At 45.5% G+C, this 20,198-nt stretch overlaps 1 protein-coding gene across 6 annotated transcripts in view; it reads right to left on the bottom strand.

Annotated features, from left to right (window-relative positions):
• LOC128874590 (uncharacterized) overlaps positions 1-20,198 on the bottom strand; it is a 77,759-nt gene that overhangs the window by 7,801 nt on the left and 49,760 nt on the right. For all 6 annotated transcript variants that reach the window (XM_054119442.1, XM_054119447.1, XM_054119443.1 and 3 more), the window contains 5 exons: positions 10,971-11,179; positions 5,314-5,814; positions 4,331-5,246; positions 2,429-3,361; positions 1,569-1,811 (listed from right to left, as the gene is read on the bottom strand). In XM_054119442.1, the coding sequence (XP_053975417.1) occupies positions 1,569-1,811; positions 2,429-3,361; positions 4,331-5,246; positions 5,314-5,814; positions 10,971-11,132 (2,755 nt within the window). In that variant the 5' untranslated portion in view covers positions 11,133-11,179. The remainder of the gene's footprint in view (positions 1-1,568; positions 1,812-2,428; positions 3,362-4,330; positions 5,247-5,313; positions 5,815-10,970; positions 11,180-20,198) is intronic.

Raw genomic sequence — 20,198 nt, 5'->3', positions numbered from 1 at the left:
CATCTGCTCACCTGGATCGTTAAACAATTCATTAAATTTCCTCGTACCTTAATTCTCATATTTTTGTACCAATTAATTTCTCTTCGATAAAAATAATCATGGCGTCGAGAAAGTGTCACGTGACCAAGAAAACAAAGCTCTCGTTGTTTTTTTTTCAGGCAACAAACGTTTATTTCAGACACAGAAATTCGTGGTTACAGAATCATCGTTGCTTTCGTTCTATTTACAAACTAGTATCGCATTATTCTCTCTCCCTTTTCTTTATCTCTCGTGTATACGTTTCATCTCTCTTTCGTTTGTTTCTCCAGCCAGCCATTCTCAAACTTTTTCGATCGCACGCGTGTCTCTGGGAGGCGTGTATCAAGACAACGGTAAAGAAATTTCTGTATCGAAAATAGCGAACCGCGATTAGCGTTACGGCTAGTGTCGCCGACGGTGCACATTAACATAATTGTAAATAAGATGTATCACAGAAATACGTGAATATTCATATAATATCTCTGAAAGGCAGTTAGTCGTGTGAACAGGATATAGTCTTTCGAAAGATTAGTCGCACAATACAAAAACGCATATGGCATATAGCATAGTTGAGAAGATAGATCAAGAGTATCGTATAGAGTTGACTATTTCGCGGCTCCGACAAGATCGGTTTCCGTATTTTATTGTCTCGTTGTTCAAAGCGCTATTTCGATCTTCGTCGAACGTATGATAGTTAACGACAATAACAAAGGCGAAGAAATTATTAACAAAGGCCAAACTTCACGACGATCGCACGTCGACTCGACGAAACGAGGAACGAAAAAGATTTATAAAAACGACTACCGTGAAAGGGTGAGAGTTAATCATCGGTTATCCAGCGTTACAGGATCGCTTCCGGTCGGACGTACGCCTTGTGAGTGAAATTTCTACTAACCGAGGGTTATATATACGGCCCACAGGACGCTATCCCTTCTCCTACTCGACCACGTGACAGGGAGACTGCGCAACAGAGCTGCGCGAAGTCATTACACCACTGACCGTGCAGCTAAGCGAGATGGAGCTCTTCGAACTGCACGTCATGAGTAAAGTTACACAAATTTCATGAATATACTTGAAAGAATAACTATTCGCAATCGCTAGAGTCTAATACCCAATTCAAGTCTCGTTTATGGTAACAGAAACTGAACCAACAATTAATTGAATAAAATATTAAAGAATAAGAATTTATCAATTTTCCTGGTAAAAAAAACACACACAATTTTTAAAATCAACCCTTAAAAATTACCTCGAAATTGTTAGAATTAATAATAATTCTCAGCTGAATAATGACACCGCGCACCTACGTTGCGCCTTCGCCATGCCCTTTAGCGCCTCTTAGGGGTGCCACATGAGAACGTGTAGGGGTAGCGTCGAGTCAGGCCACGCAGCCCTGAATTGATTCGAATTTTGATCACCAGACGTATGCACACGTGAGAAGTAATTCGCAATAATAGGAAGCAATTGGCGCGAGGATTCGTGTGAGTATGGCTGTTACAACATCGAGACTTGCCGTGAATTTCATTAGTTACATTGTATGGGCCTGAACTTACCCAGATTCGCGTAAATCGAGTCTGAGGTCGTCGAGGCGCTCGGCTGCCAGGACGACGAGGACGACGACGAAGAGGACGACGACGTGGACGACGATTTCGTTGAAGACTTGTCGCTTCTCGGAGGCAATTGCTTGGTTTCCACGCGCGGCGGCGGCGGTCTGACCGGTTTGCTCGCTGGATCCAGCCGAGACCAATCCTCCAAGGACTGGTTCCTCGGCGGTGGTGGTGGTTTTCCGGGTCTCACTGAAACGTGACGGTGAATATTGTAGCCAGGTTACGAGGCTTGTAATTTTAACGCGGAGCTGGCGGAATTAAAGACCCTGGCGCTTGGGAACGCTGGTGGTCCGTGCTCGGAAGTTAATCGCCTCCGAAGATACTGTGCATTGTAGCGCGGCGCTATGCGAGACATCAAAAAATATTGGGGGACGTAAAGCTTCGGAAATAGTACTCAAAATTATACAAATCTTGTGAAATATTAGTCAATCGAGGAACTCTAATGTTTTAGGAAGAATTGAAAAATATTGAACTTTTGGGTGTGATTACAAAGAGCACCTGCGAATTTGTAAATAGAGGGCCCTAGAAAAATCATGAAAGAACCCAAACCAAATGAAGAAAATAACGTATCGTCCTTGTAACTACCAATCATCGCGATTTTTTGGGCTCCATTGATAATATCTAGTGCCCTACAGACTATTCTTTCAACACCCTGCGATCTTCCCACCAGGATGAATCATTAATTGCGTATGAAGATATCTGTAACCGAGAAGTCCTCGAGCACAGACCACGGAAAGTCGCCAGATCATGAAACCCAAGACCTAGGAGGTTCTATTATTAACCCAAGCGTCAGAAAACAGGCTCACCAGCTGCGTGGGCTCCCGTGGACGGCGGCGATCGAGTTGCCCTAGCCGCGTCGACTCTGGAACCGCAGGAATCGGTTTGATCTTCGCTTATCCTGCTGATGCGATCGTTCCCCACTACCTCGACTGCGGCGCCATCCAACTCCAGCGGATGAATAATCTCCAAGCGTGGTTTGGGCTGCGGGGTCGTCGGAATCTCGTCGATCCTCGCGTTGGACGAGTGTCCGACCATGTCCACGTCCTTCCTCGAGCCCATCCTCAGGAATCTCTTCAAGGAGAACCGCGATCTGCCTCGTTTCTTCTCCTCCCTGACCTCCTGGTTGGTCGTCAGACTGTCCTGCGACAGGGATATCGTCCTCCTGGACGCAGGATCCACCGCCTGCGCGCTGGTTGGGTCGGGCAGCTCGGAGACGGCCTTCCTAAACTTTGGACTGCAGGAGGAAGCTCTCTCCCTTTTCTCTTTCTCGCGAACCACTGGCGAGTCCGACTTGAACGTAGCTATAGGATTCCTGGCGAACAAGGTCGAACTGGGCGCCAATTCCTCCGCAGTGTCGGCTGCTGGGGGCTTGGGAGCCATTCTTCTTTTGCTGGGCGAGCGTATCGATTCGACGTGGACGTCCTGGAGGTCTTCCTCGACCAACAGGGCCTCGTTATCGCCAGCATCCGCGGGCTGACATCTCGTCGACGTTAAAGGCGCCTTCGATTTCACTCCTTGAGGTCTCGAGTCTGCTGATTTCGCCGATTCGAATTCTTGACATGCCAACTTCGCGGCATTCTGAGCTCGCTGGACCAGGACGCGATGATCCTCTTTTTGGATTTCGTTGCACACTCTCTGATCGATCAATGAGATCTCGACCGGACCTCCTTGGACTTCTTCGATCTTGTCTTTGGCGGTCTGGGGGGTGGGCGTCTGCTCTCGAGGGGAGCCACTCGCACCTGGAATTAATCGGGAATGGTGGTAATTGAACGGGAGTCGCTCGGTGGCCCGTTTGGACTAATTACGGGGATGGCTTGGCTCGATCGTAAGATCTCCTTGTGCGTAATTGTGGTTTCATCGAGCGGTGCCGGAGAAATCTGAGCTGGGTGTTGCGCAATCGTCGGATTAGGAGGGTGCTCGGCTCGACGGGAAGTTCCGACTCCAATCGTTGGGACGATAATGATTTCTAAGCCTGTTTGAAATTGATTCTGGTGCTTGTCGTATTCACTGTTCCAGATCGTATACAGCTTGGAATAATTATACCAAATTTGGAGACCTGATTTCGATTTGTATTCGTAGGATATATTGTTTGTGTTTGTTGTAATATTCTTTAGTCCAGACCGTATGCAGCTTGGAATAATTGTACCAAATTTGGAGACCCGATTTCGATTTATATTTGTAAGATATATCGTTTGTGTTTGTTGCAATGGCAACTAGAAACTTGAGATAAAACGTCGAGAAAAATATAGCTTGTTTCGTATTGATAATTAGTCGTTATTCATTCTTTTAATTTTACTAAGCTTTTGCTTTGTCTCGAAGGAAATGTTACGATAAAACTTTCGGACCTGATTTATTTTTTTTCTTGTACTTATGTAATTTAATTTTTAGGATTAACTTAAACTAAAATTAGTATGGAAAAAATAAAAATTAATCCTAATAACGTAGTGTTCAAAGAAAACTGGTCTTCCTTCAATAAGGATATTCGCTCTAAACGATTCCAGTTTCATGTGTGATAATTTTATGTCATTAATTGTGGAAGCCAGGTCTAAAAAGTTTAATTTATATGAAATTGTATGTTTCATCTTCATCGATTATGATATTACAAAGAACGTGTCAACGGGAAGAAAGTATACTTGTAACTTTGCTCTGGCCTTAAAGCAGATAAACTTGACACCGAACCACCGATTACAAGAAGAAGAGCATCTCACCTGAAGTTTGAACAGGTATGCCAGCAGCGTTTTGGACAGAAGGCGGTGGCAGGACGTAGCTCTTCTTCGTCTGAGGATGCCCATCCGAAAATGCGGTAGCAGGACACTTGGTGGCGAAGTTCACTGGCTTCTGAGGCACCACAGGCTTCGTCTTGGACTCTGGATTAACGGTGCCATGAAGGAAAGACGGTCGAGGTTCCGTGGTTATAACGGAAGTCTTGCTGGTCTCACCCTGAAAAGGAGGCCTAACCTCGACAGGTGGCGGGCTTCTCGGAAGCGCGGGTGGTTCCGTCACCTCCTCTTCGTCTGCCCTTCCATCAGGCTCGCCTGCCAACTCGCGGCTCTCTTCGAAACTAAACTTCTTTCCCACTTTGCTTAGCACGGGCGAGGACGTGTCCTCCAGCTTAACATGCGTCAACAATGTAACCGTATCCTTTTCTCGAACCATGGACCTTTGGCTCTCAGCCTCCTCGTTGTCGTGCTTCGACAATGGCGTCAGCGTCAACTCGATACCCCTGTCCAACCCCTCCTCTTTGGACGTGAAGATCTCTGGCGACCTCTTCGTCACTCCGCCGATAATCTCGTAATCGATCTTGGCGTAGCTCTGAGAGCCCTGAACAGGAACCTTCAGCTTCTCGCTATCCAGCTTCTTGACTGAATAGCGTGAAACGTTGGCCCTCTTGTCCCCTTTGCCAGGTTCCAGGATCCTCTCAGCGTTGTCCCCCATCCCCTCTTTTGTTTTCTCCCTCGCGTCGTCGCAATCCTCTGTAGAATCCCGCTGGATGACGGAGATGATGCTGTTGGACGTGATCAGAGGCATGTCCACGATCTTTTCCATACCAGAGAGCTGCTTCTGTTCCGCCCTGTCGTCCCTCTTGGCCTTGACGTCCAACTTCTTCACGCTCTTCAGCGTTATCTGTAAAAACGTCCATTTAAGTCTACATTCGCAAGGACGAGCACCGAAACGAACAGGATGTACTGACCTCGGATTTATCAGCGTTCTCAGCAGGCTTGTGCTTGGAACTAGAGAGTCCGTTGACGAACCCGTTGACCTTCTTGTCGACGGGCCTCTTAGCCGTTGGCAGGGATTCGTCGCCACCGAACGGCGTCACGGAGACCAAAAGAGTGGTCTTCTTTCCCTCAGAGTCCTTTTGTATCCTTCCCAGCATCAAGGAAGCGAAGGATCTCGCCGTGGCTGACGCCTTGGTCGTCTCGGGCGCTGCGACCGCCTCCGTCAAGTTAGCGGTGATGGTGTTGAAGCTGGTATTTGCTCGTGTGAGATTGCCCAAGGCTCGTTCCTCCTCGCTGTCGGGCACAGCGTCGTCGTCGCCGTTGAAGGACTCGATGAAGTCCTGCTCGTCATCCTCCTCACCGTCTGTGAAGAAGTCATCGCCACCGTAGCCGATTATCACCGTCAGGCATTCGGGGAACGCGACGCTCTTCTTCTTCTGCTCCTTATGGCTGGTCCTGACGCGGAGGATACCCTGAAAAAGACAGACACAGTGACGCTATACAAACTCTCATTTGAAAATGAAAGAACGTGGATAGCCTTGAAATCTTGTGAAGGTAACCTTGAGAAACTTGTAGCAATGTTAACATTTGTCCTACTTGTCTAAATTGTAATTATCATAATAGTATGAAATCTGGATACATCCAATATGACAGCCATACACTGATCACTGTCTCTATCTACTTTTGGAAAATATTAATTGCATTTTTCCTGAAATAAGACGCGTTGTGTAAAGTTATCGAACTTGCAGACTAATTTGAGAAATTGCTATAAAACTGATAATAATGGATCCCGAAGAAAACGACGAGCAAAGAACTGTAGAACTGTAGCTAGGAGAAACTCAGGTGAATTTTTTTCCTCGAAACTATCGATGGAAAGTGTACAAGCTGGGTCTCCTTGACGTCTGCCGCGCCAGTAGGTTGACCGACTAACGGGCGAGAGCATCGGCAACCCTCGTGCCTCGGGCCTCAGGTTTATTACCCGTGATATACCGTAACTTGGGATTCTTGAACAGCTGTGCGCTTCGTGGCACCGAAGCGGGCAGCTGTTCCGACGGAGATTTTGATGATGCGATAAGTCCCTGAAGACAGCATTTAGCGAACGCCAGCAATTTTTATTTTTACTTGGTAAAAGGATGGGTAGTATTAGTAGGAATTTTAGTTATTTATAATGTTTTAATTCTGTCTTTGCTGGGGAATATTGACTGAAAGTATCGGGAATATTACTGGCGCCAAGGGATAGTAGTCCCAAAAATGGTGACGCCGAAGTATAGTAGCTCTCGAGATATTGGCACTAAGACATAGTAGCCCCAAAGATAGCGAAGCCAGGGAATTGTAGCGCTAGAGATACTGGCGCCAGGGGATAGTAGCGCTAGAGTTACTGGCGCCAGGAAATAGTAGCCTCAATAATAGTGATGCCAGGGGTTAGTAGCGCTAAAGACACTGGCGCCAGGGGATAGTAGCACTAAAAATACTGGCGCCAGTAATATTGTACTATCGCCAATAAATTACTGCCAGCCATAGTAACACCAATAAAACATACATATTCCTCCTAACCTGACTACTGGCGCCAGTAATCTTTGCTTCTGCAGACCTCACCTCGCAATCACAGATTCCACACCGCTGCCCTAACCAATCTCGACTCAACCGTGCACCGTGATCGAGTTTCGCGAAACGTCGCGTACTTTTGAATCCAGCACGAAATTCCTCGAGGAGAATTAAGACCGCACCGATACTCGCTGAATTATTCAACGGGGCCTTTCATTAACGCCAGCTGACCGTCTCCGAAAGTTTCACGGAGGGAAAAACAGTCTTTTCGCGCCCGCTGGCGCCCGCTACGTCCATTTAACTTCAGCCTGAACTTTCATTTCCTGACAGCCGGTGATAAGGCGGTCGACGGGAGCATGAGGACCCCTTAACCAGAACCCGAATAGAATTTCTTCCGAGTCCTCCTCCGGATAAATTATCAACCCGGATTACCAAGGGATATAGGCGGCTCGGGTGATTATAACTTGGCTGAGCCGTTCGCCGGTTCCGTCTCTCTGTCCATCGCGCTCCGCAGCGGTGTCGAACAGCGATATTTAAATCCTCGTGGTGGCTCGGACGAAGGGAAATCTGAAAATTGGATGAAAACTTGCGACCCGGTGATGTCTGCCTCGGGGATGTGCAAATCTTTGCTGTGAATTCCCTCGATGCCTCATCATGGAGTTTTTTAAAGGCTGGTTAGAGACATCAGTGGGTAATTACCCTCGATGACCATAAAATGTAGAAGACTAGAATCTTGAGTAAAATTCCTCACTTATCGTTCGCTTCCAATTAAATAATGCTTCCATCTGAGATTCGATCTAATCGTCAATTAACGAGATACATTTATAAAGCGACCGAGTTAGTCGAACTACTTTCAATTTGCTCAGCTGGTGACTCAATAAAATTTCAATTAAATGAATAATAGTCTCCCATTAAATATAAATTCCATGCTCTCGAGTTAGCATACCGTTTCCGAGAATCGGCGTCATCGAATATGTCCGCTGACATTTTTCCGCGACGCTCGAGTTTCATGACACGAGTCAGCAAGTGCAAATCAAGGAATGATCATCCAAATGACACCGCGAATTCCTTTGGAATGAATTATTCAAAAGTTATGCTACGCGTTAGCTCCTTCAAATTTCACTTGCACGAAGAATTCCAGAATGTAAAAATTGTAACTGGAAAAGGAGCGTCATCGTATCCCCACGAACCATATAGATTATTTAAAATGTGTCCTTTCGAGCTACGTGAATGATTAGCGTCGATGATCGTTTGCTTTGACAGTAGCGGGATATTTTGTCCAGACACTTGCATCTAGCGTAGAAATTATCACTTGAAAGGGAGCATACCTCTATTAAAGCGCCTTCTAGGTTCGTTAGATTCACTTCTGGTTCAGGTAATAAACAAAACTGAGCTTGCACATAGTAACCACCTAGAATACGTTACTTTCTACGTTGACCAAGGCTTCTTTCTTCTATCTTCAATACACCTCCATTCAAACTGCGTTTTATGGACAGAATCGTTATTCCTCCATTCACCGGCCGCACAAGTTTAAGACGAAGCGTGTAAAATATTGAATTCCAGAGGAAACATGGTACGAAGCGTGCACCAGGGATGCCATTTTCCAGTTTTCTCCGGTGTTTTTTTTTTTTTTATTAAGGGACACGAGGCGAGATTTTAAAAATATTCCCCGCGTGGGTAGTAGTAGTTTCCTTCGAAACTCGCCCACAAGTCGCGTTTGTGCCCCGGTAGAATGACGCCCACCCTGCGGAGAACGGACGCGGACGGGCATTAGACGGCTAAGCGTTCACCCTTCTCGACGTGGACGCATGCATCATGTAAATTTAGAATTCCTCGACAATGAGAGCGTCTCGCTGCGATTCAACTGGAACGCTGAATGGAATATTAACGCTGTCGAGGCGAGGCTGAGGGTACAGGGCGCTCCAAGTCGCGGTTACGGTCTCTTCGTTCGCATTACGGGTCGATCTGGGCTTTGTCGGCTCCGTTATATTCGATTTAATTATATATTTTGACATATCGTCGATCTTGGATTTAAGACTAACGCGGCTATTATTCCATGTAGCGTGAATGGCTTTCGGAAGGTTGACACGTTTGGTATCAGCTTCTCAACGTCTTGCAAACGTAGCAGTCCGCATCTTCAGGGTGAGGTACAGGGGAGATACTGTCGATATCGTTGATCATTTTTGTAAGTATGAACCCATTGGTGTTACGCATGCATGGTTAACATTCATGAAAATAGTCGAGCATGGAAAAAAGTATCCACCTAAGTTTCCTTTTGTCTTGGCAGTCTGTTCTTTAAGAACAAAAATTGGGCGAATTTTATCGGATTTTAAAGTAAGAAAAAGCAGATCCCGGCAAACAGCGTTATAAGCTTAAAGAAGCCAGGAACTACCGGTCTAATATCCCAGTTCTCGGATATCCCATTCGCGAGTTTCGAAACGCTGATCGAAGTTCACCGCCTGGAAGTCACCCCTCCCCCTTCCGTCCCGTCGCGATCGAATTACAGGAACAGCCAGGAAATCGGGCCACTAATTGGCAATGATCTCCGGAACGCGCGGAAAAACCAGCTCCGGGACGAGTGTAATCGCGAAACGGGAAAGTAGGTTAGCAGAAATACGCTCGCGAGCAAGATCAAGGGACGAGGCGCGTTGATTAGCATTCCGGAGCCGGGAGCCGACGCGGAAACCGGAAGGCGGCGACGAAGTTAGGGGTAACCGGATCGCTCGAACCAGTTATCGTTCGCGCCCGATGGAAAATGCGATAGGAACTGGTAGAAAATGGTCAGGGTTGCTTTTCGATCGATTGCTGGTGATACTCGACATCCGTATTTCTGGCTTGACAACATTTATACAGAAATAATCAACGTGATATCGAAACATTTTCTGACCCAGAAGATAGCAACATGATGTATGTACACTCTTTGACATCCAGGACATTCAACATGATGTTCTGGCATCGGAAACATCAACATGATGTCTATATATCCTCTGTCATCGAAGCATTCGACATGATGTCTTTAGGAGATCATCAACATTCAGTCAAGACATCACCACGTTTCTTTCACGACCTCCTGAATCACTACTCCAGATCTAATAAGAAGTCTACACCCCCAACATCCGCAAGTAGTTGACGTTCGTTCTACACGGTCCTCCGAAGAAGGAGCGAACGTCCCATAGAACCTGAGCGATCATCAACGAAGATGACCGTCCCGTCCACGTCCAGAAAATTGTTAGGAACGTCTGTGCCGCGTATCGCGCAACATTATTGATCGCCGTATCAAGTTTGTAAAACTGGGTCGTCCGAGTAAAAGGGACTGGCGCTTAGAGACCCGTTGCATGCTCCGGCTCGTCGGGGATGCCCCCGACTCGCGGTAAGAAGAGAATTTATGTGCAACTGCGCGAACCATAATGCATGTTACACCGATGTCCAATAGACTTTTTACGTCCCTCGGTAAAATTGCGACGACGCTCCACCGTCCCGCAATTTCGCGAAACTTTTGCCCCGTTACTTTCCCTTTCCCAGTCGCATCTGGCAATTTCTTTTTTATATTTCCGCGGATAAACTCCGTTGCGAGCTCTCAGTGGATTCTATGGGGTTAAGAGCGACTTGTATTGGGGGGTGAGAATAACTCCTTTGGAAATGCAAGCTTTTTGCTATAGGGGGATGATTATTTTTTTGAGAACTGGATTATGGACTCCTAGGGCATGGATTAGGTTAGTTTGATTCGTCGCGGGGGGCTTCTGAACAGTGGTGTGTAATTTGATGTTCTTGAGGCACTTCAGAATCAAGTTTACTGAAGAGATTCTTTAGTCGTGAGTTAAACTCCAGACCTAACACAGGCTAAATATAAGTGATCGTGATTATTGTAGTCAAGAAACGCTTGTTTGGGTTTTCAATCGTACATGGAATCTTATTGCTCACCATACTCTCCAATCTACATACTGACATTCACTGAACTTTCCATAACGCTGACTAATGTTGAGAATATCCCTATTCCTTAATTTAAAAAACGTACGACGAGCCTCTTTCTGAATCTCATGCTTCAATCTAACTCTACACGAGGCTTGTGAAAGGTGATGCATACCTGTATCTTAAGATTATCAGTCTTGGCGTTCGTCAAAGCCCTGCCGATGTTCATTCTGAGCGTCTCTTCCGGCAGGGTGTGCTCCTCTCTCGGCTTGAAGCAGTTCGAACAGAGTTCCTTCTTCCAGGCATTCTGCACGAAGCGGTTGCATTGCGTGGACATCGTTGCTTACACGGCAGCGACAGCGAAAGTCCCGTTACATCATCGCCCTGAAAGGAAAGAGGCGAAATAGTGATCGTTCGATGCTCAAAGCCATCGGTGAACGGAGCTTCGTGCCGCACGTGTGCATCGAGAAACCGCTCCACCTATGCGGAGCGTACCTGTGTTCCCTGGGGGACCCATTACTCCAATTATAAGGGGTATCCCCACGAATCGAATGACCAAAAGTACCATAATTAGAGCCACTTGGTTCGATCAGACGACTACAGTTCCCTTAGGTTTGGGTTTAGGTTTGTAAATTTAAAAGAAAAGATACACAGACAAAAAAATATATTAACCACAGTAATGGTTAGAATGCGAATAAAAAAATATTGTTGCAAAGCTTATTGTACAGTATATCGGTAAAAAATTGCTCATTTGAATCCACCAAATAGTGTTACTACAAAAAAATTCGTGAATGTACCCTCTGCATCGAAGCCGCAGTAACTCCCCCTAGGTTGGTGTTTCCTCTTTTTTTTTTTTTTTTTTTTAAACACCCTGTAGACGCTACCACGGAACCAGTAAATTTTAGAAAGCACAGTTGAAACGCAATCTCGCGATGTACCTCACGGGTGAGATAAAGAGATAATTAAACAATTGTGTTTTTTCTTTTTTTTTTAATCCCCCGGTAGCGCTTGCCCTCAGGAAAAGAGCGCTCGCAAAGCGCGGCGAACTTTAACGAAGAATATGGCTATAAATTACTGCCACGCGATACGACGCTTTGTTGTTAAACGTTGTTCCTCCCAGCGAAGTTTAATCGGAACGGCGCGCATAAATTATTTTAGCCAACGGAAGCTGGGAAATGAGTTTAATCTTCAATACTTTACGAGCTTCTTACGGATGCCCCCGTTCATCGTATAAAGATCACTTTTCAGGCGAGGAGCAATTACTTCACAAAGAAGACTGGACAATAGTGTATTAATAAGATTTCAAGAAAAGTAACGAACGATGAGATTCAAACGGGAAGTTTCGTTTAAAAGATTAAGTGGCAAGAGGAGTGCTTTTGTACTAATCTTCAATGTTACGAACAACAAATTTTGTAATTTTTGAGTTTCGCTTGGAAAATGAAACTCCGAGCTACATTGTCAGGAGTGAAGCGAATGGCTGGAAAAGTATCGTTAGAATTCGAGGAATAAATCCACGAACTTCGTTAATACCGCGCATTTTATCGGGATCGCGAAACGCTTTCATCCTCGACCGTGGAACTTCCTCTGAAAAGTAGTTTACCAGTCCAGCAGGAAAAATACGAGGGTAACCAACGAGGGTAACCAACGAGGGAACACGGACGGTTAGTTTTCGAAAATCTCCTCTGCGGCCACGATGGTCACGTCCTGGAATTTCTTTCGCCAGTTTCTGGAACGAAGAACGCTTGAAATTCACGAAATCCTCACGCGCCATCCGGAAGTTTTCACAATTTTTATTCTTTCGCGCGAACTTCGCGCTGGAAACTTTTCCATCCCGGGAGGGGACTTCTTTCCCCGCGCTGGCCCACCGAGAACACGGGGGAAATCCCGTGAACTAATGGTAAAAGAAGTCTCATTTGCAACTCGTTACTTCGGTTCTAATGTCCTACAGCGTTCTTCTCAGTCACCTCACAAGAAGAGTAGCAAACAAGGGATCGATTTCACGACAAAACTCTTATCTTCAATGGAAAGTGATTCTACATCAAAAACTTAAATGAAAATGTATTACAAGATTTTTCTCTTGCGAGGTTCCTATACGGAGAAAATCCCTTTTGAAAACGTATGGAGCAACCTACGTTTCCTTGCGCGCGACCCTCGTCTTTGAAATTGTTTTACTCGAACACGAAGCGTCGTACAGAAATGTTGTATTTCACATTTTCGATTCATTTTTGTTGCAAGAGTCACCCAGTATAATTCATTCTCGTTTATTATAATCGCCTGAGTGATTGAGAGCACAACTGCGTAAGATTCCACGCCATCGGAAGGATAAACGCGACGGAGCACGCTTTCCTGTCGACAGCGGCCACCGTGTACGCAATCGGGACAATTGACCCGAGCCAGCCGCTCGACTGAATAATTGCCTAGCTTCCGGTCTCTGCTTTTATCCGTCGACGTATCAGCCGACCCTCGACATTAGCGAACGATACTTCTCGTCGCTTGATCGTGACGCGATCGCCCGGGAAGGATCGAGACACCGTTCGCGGAACGTGTCCACTTCCCTCTGAAAGGGACGAGCATAACTCCTCGTACCTGGCCACACGGAAGCAACGAACCAATGGATTTATTCGTCCGTTAAATGAAAGTTTCGCGGCACCGCCAAAGTCGCGAGCAGCGTAAACATTGATTAAACTTTTCTCCTTTTACCGTCACTTGCTTTTTTCCACGGCGTCGCTCGGAACGCTACAAACGGATTCACCGGGCTGATTAATTGCCTCATTTCCGAGCTACGTGCCGCGGTAACATCGCGCTGGAATGAGGAGATACGGGTGTCCAAGTCCCGGAGCTTTCCACGAAGAAACTGGCTCGTTCGAATCCTCGACGCGAGAGCACTAGGAAGCATGAGTAAAATCTATAAACGAGCAGTGATCGTGCCTTTTACGGTGTCCTCTCGTGTTGATCAAAAGCTCTTCTTATCTGCCCTCGGTATCTTGTTGGATTGGCTCCTCCTCAATCATTCCTTCAAGCTCTTAGTGTATAGTATCATCCAGCGCAATATCTTGATCGCCATCAGATCCTGTCTGACCATATTCACTTCAAGACAGAGACCATAAACAATCAATCGTACGACAGATATAAAAATAATTCCAAGAAGAATCGCTGAGCCAACAGTTTCTGCAACGCCTCTATTACTTTTCTCGTCAAGTCGTTTGCACGTCCATCAATCCGCTACGCCGTGAACGGTTCCGCAGCCAAGGCTGCCTTCGCTGACCGCTACTCTAATGGATCCACCGCGCCACGACTCGGGAAGTTAGAAAAAGAGACGTCAAGGTCGGCTTCTATGACAGGCTCGTTACGTCACTGGATCCGTAGAAGCATCAGACGGGTTCCCATCGAGAATCCTTCGCGCGAATTCCCGCGAACAGGTTACCACCGGCGACGTCTAGTCCTCCAGGACGAAGGACGAGTCCAGGTCGAGAACGTCCACTCCGGACGCGAATCGTCAAGGACAGAGAACCGTAACGACACCAGCGACGCATTAACATGCACGAGAGCCGCGATCCAAGAGAGGAATAAAGTACCGTTTCCAATCTGGAGGATCCGTTACATCCCCTGCGTTCCATCCGCGGCGATGGAATCTCGTCTACGACGGTTTCGCGGGTCGAACGTCTTCATTAACTCTGGACTCGAGAGCAAACCGGGACCGTGGACTACCGTGCTCTGTTCCGGGAATTAAATTAGCCTCGTAGGATACTGGGACTCGTGATTATTCGACGCTGATGTTGATTGCGCGGTTGTGCTACGTTTTCATCGAGAAGCGTACGGTCAAGGCTATTTGGACGAAGCAGAGGCGATTCTGTGTGAAAAAATGAGACGAAAATGGGTAATACATTTTTTTAATACGAGGTTTGGTTTTCGAGAAAAATGAGTTTTTATGTGGTTGCTCGCGCGGGGTTCGCAAAACGCGCGCGCCAGGATGTTTCCGAGGACGATTTTCTTGGAAAGGAAGCGGTGTAGAGATAACATTTATTCTTCGATTCTTGTTTAATTTTCTGCATAGAATCGTGTACACTATCGATCAAAACTATATTGTTCACGCCAGGTACTATAAAATTATATTTTTGTTCGCTGAAGGTACATTTTCGCGCGTTTTAAGTAAACATGCTACTCCTACCACTACTTAAAGAATTTCTGTGCTTATAAATAATTAGATATTTAAGTAAACATTAGAACTATAATCGTCAAAAATTCGAAGTGCTCAAAAGAGAATCTCGAACATGCAATGGATGCAACAAGCCTCGTTTAATCAGCGTGGTTGAAATTTTTCCAGTGTCTGTTCCGGCCGTCGAATTTTCCAGAAGGAAAATTCTCCCGATCCGGACTGGACGATGACAGGCTGTGCATTCCAATTCGCGCGAACGATAATCTTCCTAGGACGGCTCTGTTCGGATCGGTGCCGCGGCCTTGCCGCTACCTGTCAATTGCACGCGAATTAATGACGCGTGCACGGGCGTGCGTTCGACCGCTCGCCTATCCGCTCGCGTGCGCACGCACGCCTCTCAAGATCACGTTCACGATCGAACACCATGCACGGATGTTGCGTCAGTTATCTAGCCTACGATCGTCGGGGGGAAACGTTATCGGGAGTCATGTGTGCTCGAAAGTTACTGGAACGATGATGGACGCGATCATCATCCCCAATTCGGGGGAAATAGTACCGTTACAGATGACTTTCCAGACATTAGGTATCATTTGACTGAAGTTTTATGGTTTAAGAGGGCGCGAAGAGTTTTTGCAGAAAATTTCGTAGAGAAAATTTGAGTAGAGCATTTAAGTTATTTGAGTTTTGGGGAATGTAGTTTGGATACTTGACTGTTTAAATACTGTTTCGATAGAAATGTTTGAATAGTATCTGTATTTTTCAGTACTCGAGGACATGACTACTCGGATGTTTCACTATTAGAGTGGATATTCGAATATATCACTACTAGAATGCATTACCATTCGAATATTTGATTATTAAAGTTATACTAACTGAACACTTGACTGAATGCTATTCAATTAATTGACTAGTGTAATATTAATTAATTAATTAAAGCTACTATTCGAATAATCCGTAATGTAGATTATAAATCAAGCTGTTAAATCTGTATAATCAAGGCTGTAATTTCCATTAATTAATTACGAACTCTGAAGTTTATATTTTTCTCTTCACTTCAAATTATATACAACTAGACGAGGATCCTATAACATGAACTTTTCCTCAAGTCTATAATCTCACTCATCTGGTTTCTCTATTTCCAGTAAACGGATGCTAAAAAATTGAAATTGAAATTCTCGAATTCGCTGAAGCTCGCGCGAGTCCGCGCGCCGATCATAAACCAGCGATGGATAGGAGAAAGTAGAAGAGGAACTAGGTTCTCGGAGATGAAAGAATCCGTAGGAAGTTTTTCACGTGTCCGTAACCAGGCCTCGCGAAACGTGTGGCCCGTAAACAGGTTCGTGAATCGATCTCCGCCGCGGACTATCTTCGGCGCGCGGGTCGTCGACCCGCTCGAGCCAAAATCATTTCAAATTCTTGGCGCGCTACTTGCGCCCGGATGAAACACGGTCTCGTTCATTGCCACGGAGCCAAGTGCACGCCTGAGAACGTCAGCGAGCGGGCAGACGTATCAATTTGCAAACAAAACGCGCGATCGTCATCCATGCTTTTATCTATTATGCATGAAGGGGGGAGATTTCTACGAACTGTTCGCGACCGGAGGTCTCCTAAACAATTTCTACGTTTCGAGAACCGTCTGGCGAAAGGGAGCAGCTATTTTGGATCGAAAATGGTCCGGGTTCGGTCTGCCATGATCGCGTTACCGATGGTAACCGGTGCGCACGGTGGTTGCCGATGAAATTTACGAACTCGACGCGCGAGAACGCGAGGAAGGCATTACGAATTTGCATACAAAACGTTCATCATCATTCCCGATTCGCGGGTTTATTTATTATGCATGAACGGGAAGAAATTTACCAAAATTGCAACAAGACAATCTCCCACGCTGAAGAGTCTCGCGCCTCCAGCGACTACGAATTGGGAACCGACGCGACTGGGGCCACTTTTGCGCGGCGACTGCGTACTAATTTCGCGGCAAGTTGCGCCATTTTCGTCTTAGTTTCTTCTTGACATCTGGTTACGGAACGTAACCTCGATTTAACGACTGACTTTCTTTATTTCTAACCCAACTTTCCTAGCACGACGGTTCGCGAATGTTCGACAACGTTGGCTCTAGGTCTCTGAGCGCTTGTTTCTTGCTTATTTTCACTGATTTTTGTTCGTTCTTGTTAATACTTGAGAATTCTAGAGAATCTCGCAAATCCTTCTCTTAAACCCTCGTGAATTGTTGTGAATCCCTTCGTATTGGTTGAATATCAATCCCGTTGTCGGCTCTCTTATCGTTTATCTCTTGCTTATTCTCACTAATCTTTGGTTATTCTTATTAATACTTGCATGTTTTCGCAAATCCTTCTCTTAAATCCTTATGAAGTTGTGTGAATCTCTTCGTATTATAAAGGTCTGAACGAAAAATAATAATAAGGCACGGAGAGATTCAAACCTACGATCTTCGGATTCACAGTCGAGCGCTTTTCTTCCACGACCAATCCCTTCACCTACGTTTCCTGTTCTCGTTTGACTCTATCTTCTTGAGTATCGGAAGCGCTGACACTACAACATTATTTCTTGAATATCCAGTCCAACAAGGTATTACGTTACCTAAATATTGGGTGTTCGAAAAAGTTCGTGACGTTTCTCAACCATTTACATGATTTCATTGCATCGTTCTGTGATTGGTCCATCACAGCGTGATGCATCTTTGACATCAAAATTTTGAAAGAGCACTTTGTCCGAAAGCATTGCAATCTCAAATGACATCAATGTTAAATCCATCTAGCGAGAAAACGCCACGAACTTTTTCGAAAACCCCTTAATCACTTCCCAAATATTTTATTCGAAGAACGCCCAAGTCTGCCAGGCAACGAACGTATCGGATTCTTAATTGTACGTGTGGGCGTTTCGTGAAATGTGTCCAACGGTGCACAGCGGTTCGAGACAATACACGGCGCGTCAATCGAGCTCGTTTCCTTGGGTTCTGTGAGCCGCGTCACCTTTATGGAATGCCGCGGCAAGGTCTGCCTTTTTCCGACTTTGTGCCGCGCGACGCAGAAAAGAGTGGCGTCGGAGAGATGGAACCCGCCTGTTGGCATCAAAGAGAGGCTGCTCCGTAAATCATGCCTCGGTCAAAGTACGGAAGCGTGAAGTTTTACAAACGAGAGATAGCTGTTTATCTGCCCTCGCGTGCATCCGACAATCGACGTGTGTTCTCGTCTATGGTCACGCGGCTCCCACAATGCTGCAATCTATTCCCTGGGAGAGCTAAAAACTTTCACGATGCGACGTTACCTCTAATTGATCGGATTTTTCACCTCGGGAAGCGAACTGGAATCCGTCCATGCCAGTTTCGTTTCGTTTACCTCGGAATCTGACGAATCGAAACGATAGTTTTTTCCAGTTCTTGAGGAAAATTGAAGGATGATATTGCGCTCTATTTTGGATCCAAGAATCTATGGAAAATCTATGTTTTTAATCGAACGTCTCAACAGGATGTTTCAGCATGTTAGGTTCTACTTTGTTAGTCAAACTCCTGTCAGGTGTATATTTTATTCGAGCATTTTTTAATTTATGATCATAAAGGATTTCTTATGAATGTACTTAGGTGAGGTCTTTTTTTTCTCGATGCAATAAGAAGCACACGATTGCGGACCCAGACAAAACAAATTATTCCTGACCGGACGAACTCGACACCGTGTATTGGCGAGGACCATTTCGCAACGACGGAACAAAAGGAGCAAAGTCGATGGAAAAGTACAGGGTGCCGAGATGCTCTCTGCTACTGTCCATGGATAAGTCATTGTTAGAAGAACGGGTTCTGGGAGATTGTAGTTAGGCGTCGATGATTCATTGATGAATTACCGAGAGTCGAGTAAGAAGGATTCTTTTTGAAGCTTTGTAAACGATAAAAAGTTTTTTGGATCTCGTTTGAAAAATTAATAATAATAATAAGTGCAACAACTACGATAATATAGATGATAATGATGTTCATAATGATTATGGTAGCGATGTAAATAATGATAACGACCACGATGGCTATAAAAATAACAGCAATGATCATGATCGGTGATAATGATAATGATAATATGGCCTGTTTTGCACCTAATATTTTTATAAACTAATTGGTCTACGTCTACTTACAAATACCTTAAAAATGTTCATTTATAGAGGAATCACAAACAAATTTTCAAGCCTATTTCAACACTTTCCGGAGCTTTCAACTTTATAACAGTTATGATCCTGTTATCCAGGTTACAGAGTCATGGTTGGACCAGATGATTCGACCAAGACCCACGAGAATCAGCGTTTTTCGTCTGCGTAATTGGCGTTAGTCTGCCAGTCAATTGTGGGCATTAAGCCTGCTGTAGCCTAACGGCACAGCGTCTGGGAATTCGAAGAGAAGCGGAGGGAACAGGAAATGCAGAGGGACTCTTGTTTCCTCGCTAATGAACCTAGAAAAAAGTAAAAGAAACAATGAATTACGATTATTTTCTCGCTCCATCTCTGCATTCAGAGCCAATTTAGAGGAAATTCCGAATATACATTTAGACGTTGCTACTCCAAAACGAACGTCCCCTTCAATTTCACTCTTCGTTTATCCAGGCACACCGAGCACGGACACTGTACATCATTCGACGACAGCGTTGAATTCGCTTCGCGCTGGCTAAGTGGTTAAAATGTATTTTATGTGTTTCAATTTCCCCAATAAAGTTTCATATGAAAATACGACAATACCACGTCGACCACCCCTAATATATTAGATTGTAACAAAAAGCCCGCAACGCATTTGACGTTTTCCAGCCGGATGGATCGCCGCGAAACTCGAAAAACATAACGAACGGCTGTTACGCGCAATTTGACCGATCCCCGCGTCGATCAACAGGCTTTGATTCGTTCGAGCACGTTGCCCCGATGGAATTAAAGACACAAACGAGCGAAATTTTCGTCGCCGGCTGATTGGATTGTTCGCCATTAATTACCGACGCGACGAGTTTTTCGTTAAAAGACACGCGTTGACAAGAGTGGAAAAGCAGATCGACGCTCCCGGTAGAAAAAGAGGGAATTATCTTTCATCGTGGCCAATTAACGAGCGGTTCCCTTTTCGTACTGTCAAACGCTGCCGCTGCGTCGTGGGAAACAAAGGAGCGACGGGAGCGCTTTAATTCGTATTCATCGCGCGTAGCGCGTCCAAAAATTGAAGTTTGGAATTTTAGGGAGGCAGGAAGCATTACAAAAATGTACGGACGAGAGAGG

The sequence above is a fragment of the Hylaeus volcanicus genome, chromosome 4 (assembly GCF_026283585.1).
Source record: "Hylaeus volcanicus isolate JK05 chromosome 4, UHH_iyHylVolc1.0_haploid, whole genome shotgun sequence".
Lineage (NCBI taxonomy): Eukaryota > Metazoa > Arthropoda > Insecta > Hymenoptera > Colletidae > Hylaeus > Hylaeus volcanicus.
This window is presented reverse-complemented; position numbering and strand designations above follow the sequence as displayed.